This window comes from Carassius carassius, chromosome 36 (genome assembly GCF_963082965.1).
Source record: "Carassius carassius chromosome 36, fCarCar2.1, whole genome shotgun sequence".
NCBI lineage: Eukaryota > Metazoa > Chordata > Actinopteri > Cypriniformes > Cyprinidae > Carassius > Carassius carassius.
Window position 1 is genome coordinate 27,323,319 of NC_081790.1, and position 25,047 is coordinate 27,348,365.

Here is a 25,047-nt window from a genome sequence, read left to right on the forward strand (position 1 = left end):
TAGTCTGTCTCTAAAAGCATTAAAATATCGCTAGAACAGCTCAATATGCCAAAAGTAAAGGCAAAGACCAAGCATGTGAGGGGCGAATCCAAGCCACGTTACAGATTGTGTGTTCCTCCCTGCCATCGCTACATCACGGGTGGGGATACACACAATTTGTGCATGGCTTGCCTGGGATCGAAGCATGCTGAGTCGGCTCTCGAGGGGGCCAACTGTCCGCATTGTGAACGATTGCCAATGCGGATGCTTCGATCCTGGAGGGCTCTCTTCGAGGAAGGAGCCTTCACCAGCGTTCCCCGCGGTGCTGGCCCTGCTTCTGCCGAGGTAGAACGGCTGCTGCACTCGTGGGGTTCACAGGTGGATCTGTCAGAGGGAATAGAGACAGGCCAGTCCTTATCTCCTTCCTCATCTGCCAGATCCGGCGCCCAAACCCTGGGTTTGGAAGCAAACTCGTCGGTTTCTTCCCCCCAAGGTGAGGGATCAGCTCTTCACCTCTCTTCCTCCGAGGAGGTCGATGTGGAGACTGTTGCTGGGGATTCGCCACCCCTGTCGCCCCAATATGAGGAGCTTTTGGAGGTGGTTATGCACGCAGTCGATAAATTAAAAATCGAATGGCCTGCTGAGAAACATTCTGAGCCGCAGAGAAGCAAGTTAGATGAACGCTTTCTCCGGCTGAGGCAACCACCTCCATGTCGGAGCCTACCATTCTTTCCGATCTCCACGACGAAGTATCGAGATCGTGGAATCATCCATATTCGACCCGCCTCTTCGGCCCCGATTCACTATACTATGGCAACGTGATGGGGCTGGGAGAGCGGGGTTATAGAGCAGTGCCACGGGTCGAACAGACGCTCGCGGGCTATCTGTCGCCCGGGTCGGCATCGTCTATAAAGGCTCCAACGTTGCCCACCAAGCCTCTTAGAGTGACATCTTCGCTGGTGGGCAAAGGTTATGTGGCAGCAGGTCAGGCTGGGGCTTGCCTTCACACCATGGCAGTCCTGCAAGCATATCAGGCCAACCTGCTGTGAGATATCGACGAGGGGGAGGGGATCAAGTCTGAAGATATTGAAGAGCTTAGAAAGACCGCTGATCTCTCCTTCCGCGCCACTAAAGAGACCGCTCGCGCGATTGGGCGGTCTATTGCAGCCTTAGTGGCCGCGGAGAGGCATTTATGGCTGACCCTGTCAGAAACTAAAGAAAGAGACAGGGTCTGCCTCCTGGACGCCCCGCTTCAGCCTTCTGGCCTGTTTGGCGACACAGTCAATACTGTCGTCGACAGGTTCCAGGAGGCACGGAAACAGGCGGCGGTGTTCCAGAATTTCCTCCCTCATCGCTCTCGTGGTACATCTGGGCGGGAGATGACCACGCCACATGCCGGCTCCTCATATCGAGAGGCTCAAAAACAGAGTGTCGCCGCTCGTGTTCCCCCACGTCGGGACCGAGGGCCTCAGCGACGCTCTGAGTCAGGGACTTCCAAATCCAAGTCCACCTCATTATACAGTGCCCGCCTCACCTCAGTGCCCTCAGGAGGTCGGTCTGCCAACCCTGCCAGAGTTTCAGGGCACAGCGGCCTCCAGTGAGCACGGCTCCCAGTTATTTCCGCCCACGAGCGTAGCGGAGCTGGGATGCTCGCCGCCCCTTCGGGGGCCTCTTACACCAGAGGTCAGTCTCGAGAGACTGATTCCCTTAGTAGATTATTTAGCAGCGTGGAAACTACTGCCAAATGTATCTCATTGGGTCCTGCGTACAATAGAAAAAGGCTACTGCATTCAGTTCGGTCATCCACCACCAAAGTTCAACGGGGTTACACCGACAGTAGTCGGCCCCCGGCAGGCTCTGGTTATGGAACAAGAAGTGAATACCCTATTAAGGAAGGAGGCCATCGAGGTGGTCCCTCCTCTAGACAGGGAAAACGGGTTTTACAGCCGGTATTTCATAGTTCCAAAGAAGGAAGGAGGGTTGCGTCCGATCTTAGACTTACGTCACCTGAACCGCTCAGTTATGCCACTGAAGTTCAAAATGCTCACTGTCAAGCAGGTTGTAGCTCAAATCAGATCCAAGGACTGGTTTGTCACAATAGATCTCAAAGACACATACTTCCACATATCCATCCTTCCACAACACAGGAAGTTTCTGAGGTTCACTGAGGTTGCAAATTTTATCAATATCGAGTACTTTCCTTCGGCCTTGCACTCTCACCCCGCACGTTCACGAAATGTGTGGATGCGGCTCTGGTATCCCTCCGTATGCAGGGCATCCGCATTCTAAATTATATCGACGATTGGTTGATTCTAGCTCAATCAGAGCAGATGGTGGTTCGACATTTAGATGTCGTTCTCGCACATATGGGGGAGCCGGGTTTGAGACTAAACGCCAAGAAGAGTGTACTTTCTCCAGTTCAGAGAACCACCTCTCTAGGCGTAGTGTGGAATTCGACCACGATGCAGGCACATCTGTCTCCTGCTTGGATCGAGTCGATCCTCACATAAGTCGAGAGAGTCAAAGAAGGCCAGTCACTCACTGTCAAACAATTTCAGAGATTGTTAAGTCTGATGGCAGCCGCCTCCAACGTGATACCTTTTGGCCTGCTGTACATGAGACCCCTGCAGTGGTGGCTTAAGTCCAAGGGCTTTTCCCCGAGGGGGAATCCATTTCGAGTTATCAAGGTCACGCGGCGATGCCTTCGTGCCTTAGACATGTGGAAGAAACCTTGATTCTTGAATCAGTGCCTGGTGCTTGGAGCTCTTTGTCGCCGTGTAACGCTAGCGACAGACGCGACCCTCACCGGTTGGGGTGCGGTCATGAGTGGCCACCCTGCCCGCGGTCTGTGGAGTGGCAGCCATCTGACATGGCACATCAATTGCCTAGAGATGCTAGCAGTCTATCGAGCATTGAAACATTTCCTCCCAGACCTGAGAGGTCACCATGTGTTGGTGCGCACCGACAACACATCAGTGGTCTCTTATATCAATCACCAGGGGGGTCTGCGTTCACGCCCCTTGTACAAGCTGGCACACCAGATCCTTCTGTGGTCCCAGGGCAAACTCCTCTCGCTCAGAGCAGTGTATATTCCTGGGAGATTGAATGTGGAAGCAGACTGTCGAGGCAGGGGCCGAGGCCCGGGGAATGGAAACTTCACCCCGAGGTGGTGAAGCAGATATGGAGAGTGTTTGGCACAGCCCAGGTGGACCTCTTTGCGACTCAGGTTGACATCGCAATGTCCCCTCTGGTTCTCTCTAGTTCATCCAGCTCCTCTGGGACTGGACGCTATGGTACAGACCTGGCCGAGGCTTCGTCTGTACGCATTTCCCCCTATCGCTCTGCTCCCGGGAGTTCTGGCGAGAGTACGCCGGGACGGGGTCCGTCTGTTATTAGTAGCCCCGTTCTGGCCGGGCCGAGTATGGTTCGCAGATCTAGTCTCGCTCCTCAATGGCTCTCCGTGGGAGATACCGATCAGGTAATCAGTGAGTGGGTAGACACCCCCTAGTTACACGTTTCCTCAGCGGTGCGCTGAGGCTGAGACCTACGATCCCGTGTTCCCCCCTGGGATTTGGTTTTAGAGACTCTTTGTAAAGCTCCATTCGAGCCAATACAAGACATCTCAGATAGACATCTGAGGCTTAAAACTGCCCTGTTACTGGCAATCACCTCGCTAAAGAGAGTTGGAGATCTTCAGGCCCTTTCGGTGGCCCCTACTTACCTAGACTTTGCCCCTGGTATGGCCAAAGCATTCTTATACCCTCGAGCGGGTTATGTTCCGAAGGTTCCCTCTGTTACACCACAACCTATCGTACTGCAGGCCTTCTGCCCTCCTTCCTTTCGGGAGCCAGACCAGGAAAAGCTCAATTGTATGTGTCCAGTGCGAGCATACGTCCACAGAGCTGCCCTGTGGAGAAAATCAGACCAATGGCTTGTTTGCCATGGTCCTCCTAAAAAGGGGTCTCCTACCTCCAAGCAGACCCTAAGTCGTTGGATAGTCGAGGCTATCAACGTCTCCTATGAGTCCTCTGGTCTTCCCCTTCCTTTGGGAGCCAAGACTCACTCCACTCAGGGTATGGCGGCCTCTAAGGCCTTCTCAGCAGGTGTGTCCCTCTTGGACATCTGCAACGCTGCGGGGTGGTCCACGCCCTCTACATTTGTCAGATTTTATGACCTTGATATGCGAGCCACTCCGGGCTCTTCTGTTATCTCGCCTTAGCTGTGCTCTTCGGATACACACTAGGCAGGGATTTGGAAGTCTGGCAGCGTGGGCACATCGTTCCCCAAAGTGCACACGATATTCAGAGTCGGTCCCGTCAGGGACGTTCCCCAAAGCGCTCGACGCAGCGTCTCGTTCCTTCAAGGAACCAGGGTTACATTCGTAACCTTGAGACGTTTTCCTTTTGTGTTTTGAGTTGTTGTCTGCTCTCCTCAGACTGGATGTCAGGGGGGTAGGAAAACGTATGAGCTCCAGTCCCCTTTGCTGTTGTTGCCATGGTGATGTCATTTACAGGTCTTTGGTACTAATAATGATGGCTTAATTACAAACCCAATTCCAAAAAGGTAGGGACACTGTACAAATTGTGAATAAAAACAGAATTCAATGATGTGGAAGTTTCAGATTTCAATATTTGAGATATGAGCTGTCATATCAAATGTTTAAACTGAGAAAACTTATAATTTAAAGGGAAAATAAGTTGATTTTAAATTTCAAGGCATCAACACATCTCAAAAAAGTTCGGACAAGGCCATGTTTACCACTGTGTAGCATCGCCTCTTCTTTTTACAACAGTCTGCAAATGTCTGGGGACTGAGGAGACAAGTTGCTCAAGTTTAGGAATAGGAATGTTGTCCCATTCTTGACTAATACAGGCTTCTAGTTGCTCAACTGTCTTAGGTCTTCTTTGTAGCATCTTCCTCTTTATGGTGCGTCAAATGTTTTTTTTTTTACATGGAGTCTTTTAAATTGCAGTGGTGTTATTGTAATATCCTCTGTATTGTAATTGAGGGAGAATTCATTTTTTTAAATGTTACTAATTTGTAGTTGTTTCTATATATGATTCAGTGTTTTGTTTGGTAAAATAAAGTTGTTTCTAAAAATCAAACCTCTCTCTCTATGTACTTTGTACTGTTGTAGTGTTGATCACACTGATTCTCTTCTAAGTATTTTCTCTGTGAACTCCAGGAGCTTATCTTGCCAAAACTCAATGCAAATGAGACCTAAGCTAAAATTAAGAGTTGTATCAGTGTGATTCATGATGAGCTTGTAGTTGGCATCCTTTACTAATGTTGGCATAAGCCTAGACTGTGATTTAGAGACTCAGGTGCTGGTGTAGTAGCAGGGATCAATGGTCTGTGATTGGGAAGCAGCATGCAGCAGTCCCTATTGTGAAATCCCTAGCACAGATATTAGCATCAGAAAACAGGGCCAACGGTCTGGCGTCTCCCAGTGCAGAACTCTGAGCTGAGGGTTTTCTGTTTGTGGTGATGTCAGTAGTTCCTTTGCTCTTCTTGTACCACAATGCATCGTAGTTTCTACATTAATTGCTTTGTTTTTCTTTACCTAGTCAATCCTGGTAAAACTGTGACAGTATGTGCAACAAAGATGAATATTTATGCTTTGGGGTGGTCAATACACAAGCACATTTAGTAACTAGGGCTGGCAATGGAGGTACACAAAGGGATTGAGTCCAGGGAGGAAATTTCGAAAGGGAGGGAGACGCATTAAGATTCAAACTGATTATATTTACTAGTATACTATTATACTGATTACATTTACTAGGGTAGATGAAGAGGATTTCTATCACTGATCTACTCAATACTCTATGAAAGTTATTTAAGTTTCAGACATAAATGTAGTGGGATGTATGTAAGAGAGAGGAATTCATATTGTTTCTATTCTTTATAATATGTATATAAGGGAAAAGCCTTGTCCATACCAGCCATGTCCACCAATATTTATACACATTATGATACATATACAACCCGAATTCCGGAAAAGTTGGGACGTTTTTTAAATTTTAATAAAATGAAAACTAAAAGACTTTCAAATCACATGAGCCAATATTTTATTCACAATAGAACATAGATAACATAGCAAATGTTTAAACTGAGAAAGTTTACAATTTTATGCACAAAATGAGCTCATTTCAATTTTGATTTCTGCTACAGGTCTCAAAATAGTTGGGACGGGGCATGTTTACCATGGTGTAGCATCTCCTTTTCTTTTCAAAACAGTTTGAAGACGTCTGGGCATTGAGGCTATGAGTTGCTGGAGTTTTGCTGTTGGAATTTGGTCCCATTCTTGCCTTATATAGATTTCCAGCTGCTGAAGAGTTTGTGGTCGTCTTTGACGTATTTTTCGTTTAATGATGCGCCAAATGTTCTCTATAGGTGAAAGATCTGGACTGCAGGCAGGCCAGGTTAGCACCCGGACTCTTCTACGACGAAGCCATGCTGTTGTTATAGCTGCAGTATGTGGTTTTGCATTGTCCTGCTGAAATAAACAAGGCCTTCCCTGAAATAGACGTTGTTTGGAGGGAAGCATATGTTGCTCTAAAACCTTTATATACCTTTCAGCATTCACAGAGCCTTCCAAAACATGCAAGCTGCCCATACCGTATGCACTTATGCACCCCCATACCATCAGAGATGCTGGCTTTTGAACTGAACGCTGATAACATGCTGGAAGGTCTCCCTCCTCTTTAGCCCGGAGGACACGGCGTCCGTGATTTCCAACAAGAATGTCAAATTTGGACTCGTCTGACCATTTAAACACTATTCCACTTTGAAATAGTCCATTTTAAATGAGCCTTGGCCCACAGGACACGACGGCGCTTCTGGACCATGTTTATGTTCATATGGCTTCCTTTTTGCATGATAGAGCTTTAGTTGGCATCTGCTGATGGCACGGCGGATTGTGTTTACCGACAGTGGTTTCTGAAAGTATTCCTGGGCCCATTTAGTAATGTCATTGACACAATCATGCCGATGAGTGATGCAGTGTCGTCTGAGAGCCCGAAGACCACGGGCATCCAATAAAGGTCTCCAGCCTTGTCCCTTACACACAGAGATTTCTCCAGTTTCTCTGAATCTTTTGATGATGTTATGCACTGTAGATGATGAGATTTGCAAAGCCTTTGCAATTTGACGTTGAGGAACATTGTTTTTAAAGTTTTCCACAATTTTTTTACGCAGTCTTTCACAGATTGGAGAGCCTCTGCCCATCTTTACTTCTGAGAGACTCTGCTTCTCTAAGACAAAGCTTTTATAGCTAATCATGTTACAGACCTGATATCAATTAACTTAATTAATCACTAAATGTTCTCCCAGCTGAATCTTTTCAAAACTGCTTGCTTTTTTAGCCATTTGTTGCCCCCGTGCCAACTTTTTTGAGACCTGTAGCAGGTATTAAATTTTAAATGAGCTAATTAAGTGGATAAAAGTGTAAAATTTCTCAGTTTAAACATTTGCTACGTTATCTATGTTCTATTGTGAATAAAACATTGGCTCATGTGATTTGAAATTCCTTTAGTTTTCATTTTATTAAAATTTAAAAAAACGTCCCAACTTTTCCGGAATTCGGGTTGTAGAATTGTTTAACACTTTAGACTAAACAATGGCTTAAGGCTGATTTATACTTCTGCATCGGACCTACGCCATAGTCTATATACCGTAGGCTATGCGTCAGTTTTCTTTTATACTTCTGCATCATTGTCCACATTGACGTGGAGTACACATGCAAACCGCTAGTCTGCAGTGCCCACAGGCATGTTGCTGGTGTAACATGCAGTACCACGACAAAAGCCGTAGAAGATGCGGCTCATCTTAAAAGCATTATAGCCGCAACGGCAGCAAATAAATATCTGTCACGCTGTCTTGTCTCTGTTTCCCTGGGTGTCCACTAGTGGGCTCACTTCCCCTTAGGCACTTCACCGTAGGCACTAGTATTCCACTAGTCTGGTCCTGTCATCACAGTAATTGCACTCCTGCTAATTGCACCAGGTGCATTCACTTAATTGTCATTAGCCTCCCTATAACTACCTGTCTTTTCATGTTGTCTGTATGGAGTCCTTACCCTTCGTTTTATCAGCCTTCTCGTCCTCCGAGATTCTCCTTTGTCTTCTCGTCCTCCGAGATCCCTCGTTTTTCGAGTTCCCTTTCCTGTCTCTTTCCTTTGTTTGTTTTGGACTGCTTGTTTGGTTTTTACCTTGGATTGTTTTCGACCACGATTTTGGATTACCCTTTAACAATAAACATCTGCAATTGGATCTACTCTCTCCTGTGTCTCACTGAACACGATCGTCATAATATCAAATCATTAAATCATTATTTAAAACTACAAAAGAGATAACAAGGGAACAGGAAAAGATGGCATTCTTTTTATCTCCACAAGGACTTGTATCACGGCAGATCAACATTGTTTGTCGCGGACAACTGCTGATGTATAATGCTATGTAGTATAATAAATGATAAGACATTGATCTTTGCTTTATTTTATTTTATATAAGAAGGTGTAACATTAAAATATATTAAAGTGCACATAAACACACACAAAACTCAAGTACATACAGAAGGAAGGGTGATTGCAGACCAATCTGCTTGCTGTCCACATAGAATTTACATGCTGTTAGAATTTTGGAGAGTCGCATGTCAAGTTACACCTAAGCCTGAAAGTATTACGCACAAACTACGGCATAGGTTCAACACAGAAGTATGAATCAACCTTTAGTAAACACCCAGAATACATTAACAACCACTTAAGAAATCTTTAAAAATACCTTCATAACCAAATAGCACTGTGACGGTGAGTCTTGTGCTGGCAAGCACCACTTGAATGTAGTTTATTCTTATAACTGTCAAACAAGCAGATTTTGGTAGCCCACTTCATCAAAATCACTCATGTCCTATAAAGCTGACTCTGCACATTAAATCATAGATGATCATAGAGGATTACACTCCTGTTATCCACTGTACATTATCAGCCTTATTTCTGAACAGTTGATCAGAGGTCTAACTAAAAGTGAAAATGTTTGCACAAAGTTACAAAGTAATGAGTAAGGATTATAGCGTCTGATAGCATTATATCAAATTATTACATGTGCTGCAAAATCCTCAGTGTGAAACGTAATGACACATTTACAGATTCTTATTTTCTTCTACTTATTAAGGAAGTGAAAATCTTTGAAACCAGCCAAGAATCAGCTTATTGTGTGATTCTTATCAAAGTTTAGACTGAAGTAGTTTGCCCAAAGGTTATTCTATGATACTTTTATTTTAAGAGCTTGACAGTACCCATTGTAATTCAACATTAGTGACTGGGAAAGAGAGATTTTCTGCCACGTTTATCCTTTTGTGTGCCACTGAAGAAAGACAGTCATACATATTTAAAATGGAGTGTTAGTTAAAAACATTATTGTGAGTGAATTATTCCTTTAGAAGAATTTTGAAATATAAAATAACAGGAACATCATATGCAATCTGTTTACAGTAAATGCATGTAATAAAGCATTGTAGATTATTGTGGTTAGACACCATTAGACAGTTCCTATGTTTCTCATATTTTAAGCCTGCTAACAGAGGCTCTGTTTGTTTACTTGCATACAATGTTTCCTGCTGTGCCATTCCTCCTATGATTGTGACTAAAGGATGAAGCCTGGTTAGATATTCCTATAGAGACCTGGAAGCTACTACTAGACCACCTCTGTCTGAGTGTGTCTGTCTGTGAGTGTGGTCCAAACTTATAAATCATACAGAATGTGTATGTTTTTTTTTTTTTTTAAATAGCCGAAAGGTTTGTGCAGGTTTAGAGTAAGGGGATAGAAAATACAGCTTGTACATTATAAAAACCATTATGCCTACAGGAAGTCCACATAAAACATGGAAATCCAACATGGATGTGTGTGTGTGTGTGTGTGTGTGTGTGTGTGTGTGTGTGTGTGTGTGTGTGTGTGTGTGTGTGTGTGTGTGTGTGTGTGTGTGTGTGTATGTGTGTGTGTACCCGGTATTCCCTACATTATAGCGTCCAAATTTCCCAATAAGCACAAGGATAGTAATACCAGTCAATTGTGACCTAGTGGGGACATATTTCTGGTCCCCATGAGGAAAACAGCTTAAAAAATCGTACAGAACTTTATAGCTGCAAGCTTCCAGGGCTTATTTTCCTTATTGTCATTGCAACTTCTTCAGCTGTGACTTATTCACAATACAGCATTGAGTACCTTTTATAGGTTGTATAAAATGGATATCGCACAATACAAATATTAAAACCAAAAAAATGTATGTATTGGTACTTTTTTTTAATTGCATTAATTAAATGCTTTCCTTCTGCTAATAAAGAGTTCATGACAATGACCGTAAATGGCAAGAGAATGTTCCGGTGTAACATGCCTCATCTTATGGAGCTCAAATAAAAACAGAGAAAAGGAGTTGTTCATCTCATTTATTTTTTAACAGTGTATATGATATTTTCTCACATATATCTGCTTATCACTCAGCATGACAAAATGCCTGATGTCCCACATAAAAAGAGTGTTTTTTTTTTATGAGGGATCAGAATAAAGTACTGAAACAAACTGATGCTACATCAGTGTAGAAAGCACCTGATTAAACTGTGGCATGAATGCTTTATGAACACAATGTATAATATCACACACAAAAGACACAAGTGTTTAGTGAATTTGCCCTTCACACTACAAAATGTTCTCTATAGCCATGGCCACTTTCTGTCATGGTGCAATGTAAACCGCTGACTGTTTTGCATGTAGCAAGGCTCAGTGATTGCTTTAAGAATCTCTTTGTTCTAATTTATGTATTAATATATACACAATTGATGCAGATTGCTTGAAGCTATTTCCTTTGTTTTTTTACAAAATCCCTGATATTTTGTTTCGGGGCTGAGGAAGTCCCTGAGATGCATCCCACAAGAGCCTTGGAAATTAATCATAGCACTTGTCTTAAGCAAACTTCAAAAGCCTATTTATCAGCCTTCAGTCATAACAGTGTACCCAGATATTTGGATGTATATGAACGAGCATGTCCCAATTTGTGCTAAAATGCACTGAAATTTTGCTGCATCTATCAACTAAATATGGGAAATGCAATGCGTTAAATACATTTAGCACAGATTTTGTGGACATGTTTGAACCAGTGCACCTGATTCTATAATTATTTGATTAAAATGAGTGCTAAATCTATGCAGATGGTATTATGCATGCTATATTCTGGCTTATTATAGTAATATAATACATTATTATATTATATTACTATAGTTTATACATTATTGCAGATGAATTCAATTGCCAAAATGTCATTACATTAAATTTGTCAACAGGACAAAGAATAAGAATTTGGAATTACCTTTAAAATGAGTTCTGTCATGACAACTCTCAGAGGGATTGACATGTTAATGTATTTGGTCTTGGCGGAATAGTTCTGCTACGTTACTGCTGCGTAAGAGCATTTACCAAGACTTGCTACTGCCAATACATCCAAAAACATGCTGCAATGTAAATTTTATAGCTGCAAATATAACATACATGAAAAACCCAATAGCATACATGAATCACCTCGTAGCAGATCTATACATGTGGAGCTGGGGAAGGTGGAGGGTTTCTGAAGCAAGCTGCACTGCTACAGCAAGCTCTAGTCATATATTTGAATGCTGAGCAGCGTGCCCATTGGCTAACAATACAGGAGAGAACCAATCAGCTGTGCCATGTGATAATGATGTTATTACCTCAGATTGAGTTAGACCTATCAGACTGCATCATCTAGAGTTTCATGCCAGAACTCTGTATTATATATGCTGTCATGAATACACAGTTTCTCTTACTGCATAAAGAGACAAAAAATAATACAAGTATATAACAAATTGTGCAGTAAGTGAAAACAGGGATTTACTAGAGAGTCCATTAGGAAGATGAATGCTTCACTTTTGCTCAAGATAAGGTGTTTTTATTGCTCTATTTTTTTTTTCCTTTTGGCTCTTTCACAGAGGCGAGAGTCGACTTCCTTCTCCAAGAAGAGCAACAACACTTTCAACATTGTGGGAACCACCTACAGCATGAGTGTAACCAAAGATCCCGGACTGACAACCGTCTCCAAGAGTGCCACATCCACATCCACCCCATCACAGCCGGTCCGAGAGATACGGCTGCCCAAAATGGATGGTGAATATGTGCCAGAGGGAAGGAAGTCCTACAATCGTGTCAGCAAAGTGGACAAGATCTCTCGTATCATCTTTCCAGTGCTCTTCTTCATCTTCAACCTGGCTTACTGGGCCACTTACGTCAACAGAAAGCCAACCATCAACCGGTCCAGCCCACAGAAATGAAACTGGAAACCAGAAACAAATAAATAAACTGCCAGTCCAGTCTTAATTAGCAACATGATGCTACTGCTACTGTGTTCATTTTCTTTTTTTAAGCAACCATGTAGATACACAACTAGTTAGTAATTTGTTTGTTTGTTAGTATGTTTGTTGTTTGTTTGTTTGTTTGTTTGTTTGTTTGTTTTTTACGTGTCATTTTATGTGTTGCATGAGTAAAGTATGACAGTATTGCTGGTCTTGTACAGATGGCCATTATGAACCCACTAAACCCCTCCCCCACTCCGAACTCTGTCTATCATCAGAAGAAAAACATCAGTCACTATTGACTTTCAGTCACCATTGGCAAGAACCTGCAGCCTTTCAGCAGTCAGTAGTGATGTCCTTAGGTGCATCATTACTGACTGTCTGTTCTTTGACTCTTGGCAAACCCAGAGTATTATGTCAGTAGTGTCATCTAGATATGTTTACATCCCCATGGGTCTATCAGTGCATTTTTTGTCTAGTGACTCTTATTGTTTAAACAGCCTGAGCAGGCTCCAAGAAAAAGAAACTGTGTGCCTTTTTAAACACTCGCCGTAGAGATGAATAGTTTGGCACATGCTGACATTGTCTTTAAGTTTACGCCTGCCTAAAGAAAACGTCAGTGTTGATTGAACTCTCACAGGGTGGTATTAAACTCAGAGCTGTCCTGCATGTGAGTTGATTTAGTGCTGACGGCTGACTGTAAGGCACTGAGCCAGACAACGCTTCTTTGTTTGAGGCCAGTATGAGCAGTGTGGATCAGAACCTCATCTGAGGATATGAAATGCTAAGAAACATTTCAGCTGTGGAGAATATAAAGGCTGCATTTGAGATTTGGGCCAATGCCACACAGGATAAACTTGCATTTCCATTACATCACGCTGAAGTGTTGGTGATTTTGGTAGATCATTACACTGGTGTGTGTGTGTGTGTGTGTGTGTGTGTGTGTGTGTGTGTGTTGGAAAATACAGTATTCATGTTTGTGAATGCACTATTTCTATTAATATTGATATTTTGGCAATTGCAAGCCAATTTCATAATTTCCTGTGTGTAAAATTTCATGCAAAATTCAGTATGTTTTTAAACATATATTTAAGATAATATGAGAACATGCACTCAACATGGATGTGTGCATATTTATGTGTTGTTATCACCATTGTTCCCTTTTTTATTATTTATTTATTTGTTCTCATAGTGTGTTAAATTTTATTATGCATCTCGTTTTGAAAAAATAATCTTTTTTGCATTCACTTAGAGAGTGCCAGGTTTACATGTGAATTTAAATAGAGACATTTTTGTAGATAAACTTAAAAGTTGCGTAAAGTATGTACTTATGTGACAGCAAGCTATATTAAGCAAAAAAACATTACCTTTGCCATTTCATCAGTTCATTTCAAGAACAGTGTACACTAACAATTGTTGTTGCTTTTTTGTTTGTTTTTTTCATCAAATGCTATGACTGAATTCTCAATACTTGGGTCACTTTTTCTAAACTCTTCACACAATTCTGCTAACCAGCTTTCTGCCTGTAACATTAGCAAATTTCACATCCAAAATGCAGTAAAAATACCAAAAAACATCATGCATGTCTCAAATCCTTTCATTTTTACATAAATCCTTCAAAGGTTGACATCCAACCAACACACTTAGTCACTCATAAAAATACAATGTCCATGTTTACAGTTTTTCAGTATTGTATTTTGTGCCAAGCAATGAAAAAATTACCCACATTTTAGCCCACAGACTGCTGTTGTGTTTACTGTGTGAAAAGTGATTTAAGTATGGAGAAATTGGTCCTAGCGATTATATATATATATATATAATTTGAATATCATCAAAAAGTTGATTTATTTCACTAATTCCATTCAAAAAGTGAAACTTGTATATTATATTCATTCATTACACACAGACTGATATATTTCAAGTGTTTATTTAGAACTAAGGAAAATCCAAAAAATTAGAATATTACTTAAGACCAATACAAAGAAAGGATTTTTAGAAATCTTGGCCAACTGAAAAGTATGAACATGAAAAGTATGAGCATGTACAGCACTCAATACTTAGTTGGGGCTCCTTTTGCCTGAATTACTGCAGCAATGCGGCGTGGCATGGAGTCGATCAGTCTGTGGCACTGCTCAGGTGTAATGAGAGCCCAGGTTTCTCTGATAGTGGCCTTCAGCTCTTCTGCATTCTTGGGTCTGGCATATCGTATCTTCCTCTTCAAAATATCACATAGATTTTCTTTTGAATTAAGAACAGGGGTACCATGGTCCTTAAACCAGGTACTGGTAGCTTTGGCACTGTGCGTCCTGTTGGAAACTGAAATCTGCATCTCCATAAAGTTGGTCAGCAGCAGGAAGCATGAAGTGCTCTAAAACTTCCTGGTATACGGCTGTGTTGACCTTGGACATCAGAAAACACAGTGGGCCAACACCAGCAGATGACATGGCACCGCAAACCATCTCTGACTGTGAAAACTTTACACTGGACCTCAAGCAACGTGGATTGTGTGTCTCTCCTCTCTTCCTCCAGACTCTGGGACCCGGATTTTCAAAGGAAATGCAAAATTTACTTTCATCAGAGAGCATAACTTTGGACCACTCAGCAGTAGTCCAGTCCTTTTTGTCTTTAGAAGCTTCTGATGCTGTCTGTTGTTCAAGAGAACTTGACACAAGGAATGCAACAGCTGAAACCCATGTCTTGCAGACGTCTGTGCTTAGTGGTTCTTGAAGCACTGACTCCAGCTGCAGTCCACTCTTTGTGAATCTCCCCCAGATTTTTTAATGGGTTTTGTTTCTCAACCCTCTCCAGGGTGCAGTTATCCCTATTGCTTATACAGTTTTTTCTACCACATGTTTTCCTTCCCTTCGGCTCTATATATTTGTGCTTGGATACAGAGCTCTGTGAACAGCCAGCCTCTTTTGCAATGACCTTTTGTGTCTTGCCCTCCTTGTGCAAGGTGTCAATGGTCGTCTTTTGGACAAATGTCAAGTCAGCAGTCTTCCTCATGATTGTGTAGCCTACAGAACTAGACTGAGAGACCATTTAAAAGCCTTTGCAGGAGTTTTGAGTTGATTAGCTGATTAGAGTGTGGCACCAGGTGTCTTCAATATTGAACCTTTTCACAATATAAATATTTTCTGAGATACTGATATCGGGATTTTCCTTAGCTGTCAGGTATAATCATCAAAATTAAAAGAAATTAACATTTGAAATATATCAGTTTGTGTGTAATGAATGAATATAATATACACGTTTCACTTTTTGAATGGAATTAGTAAAATAAATCACTTTTTTGATGATATTCTAATTATATGACCAGCACTTTGTTGATCAGTAGCTTCAGACACAAGACATTACATTGTATAGTTTTAATCAGTGGATATATAAGCAAATGAATAGAACTCATGTTCATTTTAATATTCTAAATAATAATAAGATTGTTTTTCTCATACATTAGGATGTGTTAAAAATAAATGAATGCATGACAATCTATTCATTAGTTACATCACCACATATGCTGTTGTGTTATCAGGAGACTTTGTTTTTGTATCTCATAATGGCCCTTCAAATAGCCATATACAGTATCTGGAGTGCATATCCATATGCTCCATACAATCTCATCTGAGCTATAGTAGGGCTAGATCAACTGATGTTGGTATTGATTGTTGACACAAATAGAACAAATCATAAATAAAATCACATGTAAGAAGTATATTTATATAGAAATTTAAATCTATTTATGCTAACTACATATCTGATAGCATACATGATCTATGTTTTTTACAGTACACAGTATAACCCTTATAGCATCAGTACAGATGTGCAAAAACATCATTGTGTATAACTAACCCAGATGGCACACATACATCTCTAACACGTATTAAAGAGTTCTTCATTTGGAAACATCTAACATCTGCTAAACATCTTCTAAAAAGCAGTTTTACAATTATTTAAAATCATAAACATCATAAATCAACTGTAAAACAGTTGCATACAGTTGCTTTGAGGACATGTGTAAATGTATCACAGATGAGCAAACTAAAAAAATAGATCTTCCAGGTGAAAATGTGCACATTAAATTAACGTCTCCATGATGTATTCTACTTGTGCTATCAGGGTAGTGGCATGATAGTTTATTCAAATGTAAGAACAAGTAAAAGTTGTCAGCACACTTGACATAGGATACTTGGGAAACGTAGTCATGTTGATTCCCATAAGCATTACTTCTATAAACTTTGTCGGCAAATGTACAGCACTACAAATGCTCATTGGTAAAGTTATCGCTGATGAATTCTGACAGAAAAAACTTTCCAAATGTTGCTGATTAACTGCTTAAACTATTTCTTTAAAGCTTGATTACACATTTGTGACCCTGGACCACAAAACCAGTCTTTAGTCGCTGAGGTATATTTTTAGCAATAGCCAAAAAAAAAACATTGTATGGGTCAAAATTATAGATTTTTCCTTTATGCCAAAAATCATTAGGATATTAGTGAAGATCATCTTCCATGAAGATATTTTGTGAATTTCCTACCGTAAATATATGAAAACGTAATTTTTGATTAATGATATGCATTGCTAAGAATTCATTTGGACAAATTTGAAGGCGATTTTCTCAGTATCTAGATTTTTTTTATTTAATTTTTTTGCACCCTCAAATTCCATCCAGATATCCAAATAGTTGTATCTCGACCAAATATTGTTCAATCCTTATAAACCATACGTCAATGGAAAGCTTATTTATTCAGCTTAAATCTCAGTTTTGTGGTGCAGGGTCACATTTGAAATCCCCCTTGTGTATTTTTCAGGTCTAAAATTTCTGAATCATGGTGAATGGTTAGCATCTTGGCTACTAACACTAGCCTTATGCTAGCTTTGCTAGATGTACCACCTTGTGTGCATTTTTATAAATGTTTAATGTACAATCTGATGTACAATATGCCAGGCCCCTGTATATACTGTATAAAAAAAAAAAAAAAAAAATGAATCCAGCAATTTCCTGCATGTCCAAAGCATCTGACACAACCGTGTGGTTTAGTGGAACTGGTAGATGTAATTTTATTGAGTTTTCTGGTTTATTTTCACAATTATCTGGGTTTGACTTGTTCTTTACAAAATGCCTTATTCTTGTTATGGTATGAGAAACAGAAGTAGGAAAGCTCAAGGAAATCATAGGTGCACATTTCAGGCTTCTATTATTGTAATAGTATAAGATGAAAATTATCTTCTTCTATTTTCTTTGTTTTTGGACAACATCAATCTTGTTCCTCCTGGTGGTTCTTCACGTCATACTTGTTGTACTCATGCTACACATGCTAGATATTTTATGTCGTATTACACTGTGATTCAATACCAAAAGGTTGATAGAACAAGGACGTAGGCGACAAACAGTAGGCTGTGTCATAGGGAATGACTAAATCTTGTTAGGGCGGCACTTTTTGACTGGTCATTTTAGTCATCTTAAGCACAGAAAACAGTTTTTTCTGACTTACTGATTCAATGTCCTCTGTATTAGTGCATTTTTGACAATCTTCTACTGTCTCACAGTTACTAAGATGTGCATCATGGATATATGTTTGCAATAAAAGTCATACTGTAACTGTCAGTGCAGAAAAGAAAGTCAAAATTTGTCTGAAGTAAAGTGCTGTGCTGGAGAACCTGCCTCAATGTATATGACTATGAGACTGCCTCGGCCATGGAACATGATTATAACCAAATTATAAGTTGTGCCAAATGAAAAGTGCAGGGGTAATGATTTGCCCACGGATAATGCATAATGTTGTATGTATTTATATAAATACCTATAAGCATACATATATACATATTTACTTTGATGTTAAGCTTCTTGCACAAAAATATCAAGGGAGCATTTGTGATGGGTCAATTCAAGAAACAATGTTTTTTGTATTTTTATTTTATTTTTTGTAATTGTTGTAACGATAGGTTGTTGTTCTGCCACATCTTAATAAAACTGTTCAAAACTCTACACAAATATGTGAACATAACCACTTCTAGTGGTGCAAGTGTGATGCATGACATTGCAGTGCAATCCATAATACAATGCTAGTATCTGTCGTATTCTCAACATTGCCACAAGAGGCGCTAGATAGTGGGCGTTAATGTAAATTACTTTTCTTTTTTTCTTTTTAATGGCTAGCTGAATAATATCCTGTTTAGTTTAATGCACATTTAAGGATAGCACCACCTTAGAGTATTAGGTTTGTTATCTTAAAATGTAACACAAGAATGCATTTACAATAGGACACCTGTAACACACACTGAGTATTTGAATCTGCGTTTACCAACTTATGTTAAATATGACTCTAAGATTTTTTTGTGCACTTTGCTGCCCTTATGATCCTCTTGCTTACATGTTCGGTCAGCCTAGCCAGTACATTCTGCAGCTTATTCTGTTGGTTGGTTCTGGATTTGAGACCAAACAATAAGGATTACATGTTATATACTGAGAAGAAAGATTTACGTTTTACTTTTTCAAGCTCCTGGTGGACTTGACTTACTCTGTAACATGCATGTTGCAATAGATTTCAAGTGGAACTGTTGTCAAACACAACTGAAACCCAAGATTCTTCAGTGAACCTTGGGTAATTACATATAATTGTGAGGTTATGTTACTTGGATTAAGATTTATGTGAGGTGTATAAAATGTATGGACTTTAATATTTGCAGTGTCTTAATGTATGGCCAACTAGTGTGAAATTATTGGAGCTAATTTGGTTAAACTGAAAAGGTTTGTTTGGTTATTTGACCCACGACCCTCCCTGCCACTGTGTATCTCTAAGAAAGACCGTCAGAAATTTTATTTCTGTTAAATCTTGACTTTAAGGTGTTTCGCTCTTATTTTTGTTGTGAAAGTTTGTTTGTGGAGCTAATAACAGTATTATTGTGTTGTTTTCTATCTTTATGTGTCCTGGTTTGCTATTCTTTGCGTTGAATAAATATATTTAGTCCTTTCATTTCCTTGTCATTGCTGCTGTCTTGTCACATTAGCTATGATTAGGTGTGTGTGTGTGTGTGTGTGTGTGTGTGTGTGTGTGTGTGTGTGTGTGTGTGTGTGTGTGTGTGTGTGTGTGTGTGTGTGTGTGTGTGTGTGTGTGTGTGTGTTTCTATGACCTTGGCCCTCTCCTTTGCATGGTTTCCATCTGGACACTCCACAAATATCACACATACATTAACATTTTCTTTGTGACACTCCCAGTGTGAGCAAATAGAATACTGAATGGACCTCCCAAACCTAATTCAGGCTTCACATATTTACAGTCTCGTACAGCTGCTCTGTCTTTAAAGGTGAGGTATATTTTTTGCCCTCAAAAAAGCTATCTATCTGTCTGCATACACACGCACACACACATATAGCTTTATATATTATTCAAACAACTAAACTGCCCTTATCCCCTACTGATCACATAAGTGTGCTATCTCTTCATTTTAAAGTGGAAAAGCATCAACTATAGAGCTTTAACAGATGTTCTTACAGATGTAGATAACATCTGTAATGCAATTTATATAAACAAGAACAGATGCTGAAGTTAAACATTGACGTCCTTAAAGAATGCACCATGATTATTTTGATTTCATCAGACAATTTGTCAGATGTTTCTATCTTGCCATACATCAAGTACAGCAGACAGCACAAGCGGCAGCACAAGTTTAATAAAAGTCAGCAACTCCTGTTTAATAATCTGTCAAAAGTCTTATGCAGAACCATGAAAATGTGATCATATTTAGAGGGACATTTTAGCCATTAGTTCACAGATTATCTGAGGCTTCACTGAGAGTGAAAATGTTTGCACATAGTCATTCTGCCATGAACAATGGTTATAGCATTTTAAATAACTGCAACCCATCAAATTCTCATTTTGAAGCAGCAAAATTCTCAGTGTATGATCTTATGACACATTTAGAGATCTTTATTTTACCACATTTACGGGGGAAATGAAACAGAAGCAGAACTATTTTCCCAGGGACCTTTTGTCATGGTAAAGCAGGCAGGGATACGAATAACATCAGAGACAATAATCATCCAAATGGAAATACAGTATTTGCCTTGTATCACCTGTGTGGGGGTGATGTGAATGAGGAGAACGGATAGATGCCTGTGACGAGCCAGACAGAGTATCAAGGCGTATGGAGGCTGAAGCTGAGGAAGTCTACTAGGGAGAAAAGATCAAGAAATATTTACATTTATGACACCCAGGTCAGCCTGCACAACGACAGTACAGCTTTGTCCCATCACACACAGGTAAGGTAAGATAAGAAAGGTAAGAAAGACAGGAATTTATATAGAAACCATTAAAATGTAACTATTTGCACTACTACAATGCATTGTGATTGTAAACCTAATTGTTATTCATAAACCAGTTTGAAGACTTGTTGTTTTCCTTTAAATACGATGTTCACACTAACGTGACAAAAAGTAATTTAGGTATGCTCCAGTGGTCATTATGTTTATTTTATAGAATTACACTATACATTTTCAGTAAAAAAATAACGAGGGGGGGGGCTCACGTTAGATAGTTATTACATGGCATACAGTTGAAGCTCAGTCTGTGAACGTGCTTGGGGAGCTTGCTGGTCACGTGATCAGACAGGAAAAAAAGCATGGAAAGCCTGTGAATCTGTGTACATTCATTATAAATCCACTCCTGAGAGGAATAAGGTGAACTGAAGTAAAGTTAAATACTGTCACAACTCGCTGCTGGAGTGTCCATGTCAGCCCCCGCAGGGCACTCCTTTTGGATTGTAAAATGCAGCAGCTAGAGTCCTTCCCAGGGGCCTCATTTATAACCGTTGCATATGCACAAAAACAGCCCTGAAATAGGGGTACGCCACTTCCTGCGCAAAAGGTGGGATTTATAAAAACAAACTTGACGGGAAAATATGCGCACCTGCATGTAAACTCTGACCCATGCATACAGATGTTTTTCCTGGAGTGAGAAAATTAATTAAACAATTAAACAATGATTTTAAGCTCTGTTTTCCTGTCGATATATACATTTACATTAAATATTCCACTCCCATATGGAGATAAGGACTGAAATTAAATAGTCATTACGCAGAATTTAAACCAAAATTATTTGAATTTAGACCTATTTGTAGTGGATGCGCTTGACCACTTTTCCTCTTTTATTGTTAGCGAGGAATGCTATAGGTGCACAATAATTCAGCTTTAAACTGAAGTGCAGAACTCATGTTATGAGAAGATATTTTTAGCAAGAACAATTATCAAGAACGCGCACTTAGTTCGATATTATGCAGACACGGCAGACACTGCTGTATTCAGTGGTCGAACAGTCCATTATCCAGTATTTTTGGGGGGTTCCTCTATGGATTACTTTTTGCTTATGTTTTTCTGTTTTTGCCACAATGCGGACTACTTTTTGGACTCTATAAAAAAAGCTGCAACTGGATCTATCTTGTTTTTCATGACAAATACTGTACAAGCACATATGCAATTAATATGCATAAACACACTAAATCTCATGTGGGTGAACATGAATATTGCTGCTAACAAAAAGGTTCTACTGAGTATTTAAATGTTAACTACAGAGGGTAAAAATGAAGAATTGTGACAAAAGAGATTACAATATAGGATTTATTCTGATGTTGGTGACACTAATGTGAAGTACTAATAAGAGAACCACAGACAAATGATTGTGATGCTTTAGAAGCAATATTTGTATTTGAAGTTGACTGATTGTGCATTAAATAAATATTACATCAGCCAAAGAGCTGTGAAGCACCACACATGACTCTCCTCTTCTTTTAACTTTATCCTGTTTTACAGGTAACACTAATCTGTCGGCTGGGTCTCTTGAACTGGGGAATGTGACAAATGGAGAAGCATTACATTTAATTAAATAATACTATTTTCAAAGCTTTATGAAGCTGTGTTTCAAAAGCGACCATCACTACTTTTAGCAGCCTTGTGTCCTAGCTAAACTCAGTTGTTGAAGTTGAACCCACAACTTTCTGCATTTTTCATTGTTATTATTATTATTAATATAACTAGAGCTAAAAGCTCTGGGCTTTTTCCTCCAAAATCCTTATCTATCTCAGTATTCACATATCAGCACCCCCGTCCTGGAGTCTTTGAGGTACCCAAAGTTAAACTCTTTGCTCTAAATTTCCTCTTTTTTTTCTCACTGAAAGTACCTGGCTTAATGCCATTCACCCTGCCCCATTCAAACCCTCTTCCCTGCCACTGGAAGTGTACTAGCTCATTTTTGGCCTTGCCTTCATGAAATATGTATTATTGTGATGTTCTATTCTTTTTGAGTACCACAAGCTGGCAGCTTGTGGAAAATGAAGGGGGCAGCGTGTATATATGGATAATGTATCCATGATTTACAGTACTTCAGACTTGTCAGCCCACAACACCAAGATCAAAGAGACGCCGACTAACATGAAAGCCATGGCCATTCAAGCGATAGTGGGAAATCAATATTACACACACAAACAGAAGTTGAACATCTTCATCTGATTTAACTGTTGATACTGGTGAATTCAAGGAGATGTGAAGTGAGATAAGCTAATGTGAATTTTTCTAATGTGATTGATGCTTGTTTTTGGTGGTTGAACAAAATACTGTAAGAATTAGGGCTGTTAACATGTTAATTTACAATTAATACAAATACAAAAGTAACACATTTAACCATGTCCTGGGTCTGTAGATGCTATAATTTCTTTGTTTGAAAAACCTGGAAAAATCTAGATAGTAGTTGATTCCAGAAATAGTACTTTTACTCAAGTATATTTTTTCACTACTCATTCCACCACTAGAGTTAGCTTGAAAAAAAACTGCACTATGGTTAGACATTGGCAAGTCAACTTTTTTATATTGCACTTTACACTACATTGTTCCAAAGCAGCTATAACAGAGCATTTTGCAGTACTAATATCTTAATTTCACATTACCTTTTTTTATATTTTGAATTTGAGAAACAGCAACAACAAACATGGCTATTTAAATTGTATTTAGTAATGACAAGCAGCATGTAAGTGGGACTGAACAGGTTTTTCCATATCGCTGTAAACATCTTAATCCACATAATGTATTACTGTGATTATTACTCAAAGGCAGATCCAGTAATTACAGTATAATGAAATATAGCAGACTTGATGGCTTAAAGTGTAACTATGGTGTCACAGACACGCCAGGCTCCTCTGTCACCAAAACTGAACGAGCACAGTAACCCGAATACTAATCACCTGCACTTATTCACAGTTAATCAGCGCACATGTCCCTGATCTTCACCATAATCAAGTCATGCACAAAAGCACACCCCTTAAACTCAGCCATCCTCAGTTAGTCACCAGTTATTATTTTATTTTATTTACTGCAGTGCGAGTGATTGGTTTTATATTAAGACTGAGGCAAAGAACAAAAGCGTGTCTTGCATACCCAGGTAACACAGCAGGCGTAGTGCTGTGGAAAGCCAACCATACATGCCCTAATACCTACACCACTGTTGAAGCTCACAGACAGGAGGAAATATGGAACAAGATGGATGCACTGACAGTACTAATATTCACACAAGTGTTCTTGAAACTTCATCAAAAACTGATGCTAGTCACCACACAAGCATTTTGATAGAGATCTGGTAATCATTCACACGCACAAACACACATACTTGCACTTCCCTTGCCCTGAAGGAGGTTGTTGAATGAATTGGATTAATAGGCGAGAAAGAAAAAGACAGATTAAGGTTATAGAGTTTGATCGAATCTGATGTAATAAAATCTACTCCAAACTCAATGACTGCAGCCGGCTTGGTGGGGAACGTGAATAAGGAGCCACAAAAACACACACAACCCTGCTTTCAAATGAAATATAAAGCTCCAAACTGCATCCAGCAGTCTCCAGGAAATAGATTTTTTTTGTATTTAGATTTGTTTTTCCTATTGCTCTAAAATCAATTTCAGTACAGACCATGGAAAAATCTCAGTGCTTTCTCTATTCCTTAGCTCAGGGCCACAGTGTAGGCATAAATATCTGCTGAAACGTCTCAAACACCACCGTTATCATTTACTGTACTATTGTGCTATTTGTCATTAGCCAAAAGAAATATATAATAAATAGAAATAGAAATAATACATAGAAATAAATGAACATCTGACAAGTTTTAGATCGGTGTTTTATATAATGCTTCTAGAGTAACACAACACTGCACATTTTGTATGTCTTTGACACCCAACAGAAAACCATCCATACACCCACAACGGACAAGATTTGACAACCAGCACAGGAAACACTGGGCTGTAAATACACATGGTGACAAGGGCTTGACAAGGAAAAGATTTAGGTAATGAATCGCTATGGCAACAAACAAGGATAGGATTACAAAGGGATTACAAAACTAGATACAAAAAATGAAACAGCCAAACAATGGGAATAGAAAATATACTTCAAAATAAAAGCCCTAAAACCCAATTTGACAGGAATTATAACACCCCTGAACTGACTGAACACCGTATATTTTTGCAACATTTATAATACAGCATTTATAAATACATATACATTTTATGTTGTAGCCTGCTTTAAAGTTGGCATTAAAGGAAAATTCCATATTTCTAAAAGTATGTTATAGATCAGTGGTTTCAACCCTGTCCTGCAGCAGGGCCGGCCCGCGGCATAGGCGGTATAGGCAAATGCTAAGGGCGCCACTCATCCATAGGGGCGCCAGAATGAGTGA

At 39.9% G+C, this 25,047-nt stretch overlaps 1 protein-coding gene across 1 annotated transcript in view; it reads left to right on the forward strand.

The window, feature by feature from the left end:
- The window catches only part of LOC132117502 (gamma-aminobutyric acid receptor subunit alpha-3-like), a 220,801-nt gene extending 208,345 nt beyond the window's left edge, over positions 1–12,456 (forward strand). The window contains exon 10 of the mRNA XM_059526826.1: positions 11,975–12,456. Coding sequence (XP_059382809.1) covers positions 11,975–12,313 — 339 coding nt within the window. The 3' untranslated portion in view covers positions 12,314–12,456. The remainder of the gene's footprint in view (positions 1–11,974) is intronic.
- The last annotated feature ends 12,591 nt before the right edge of the window (positions 12,457–25,047 follow it).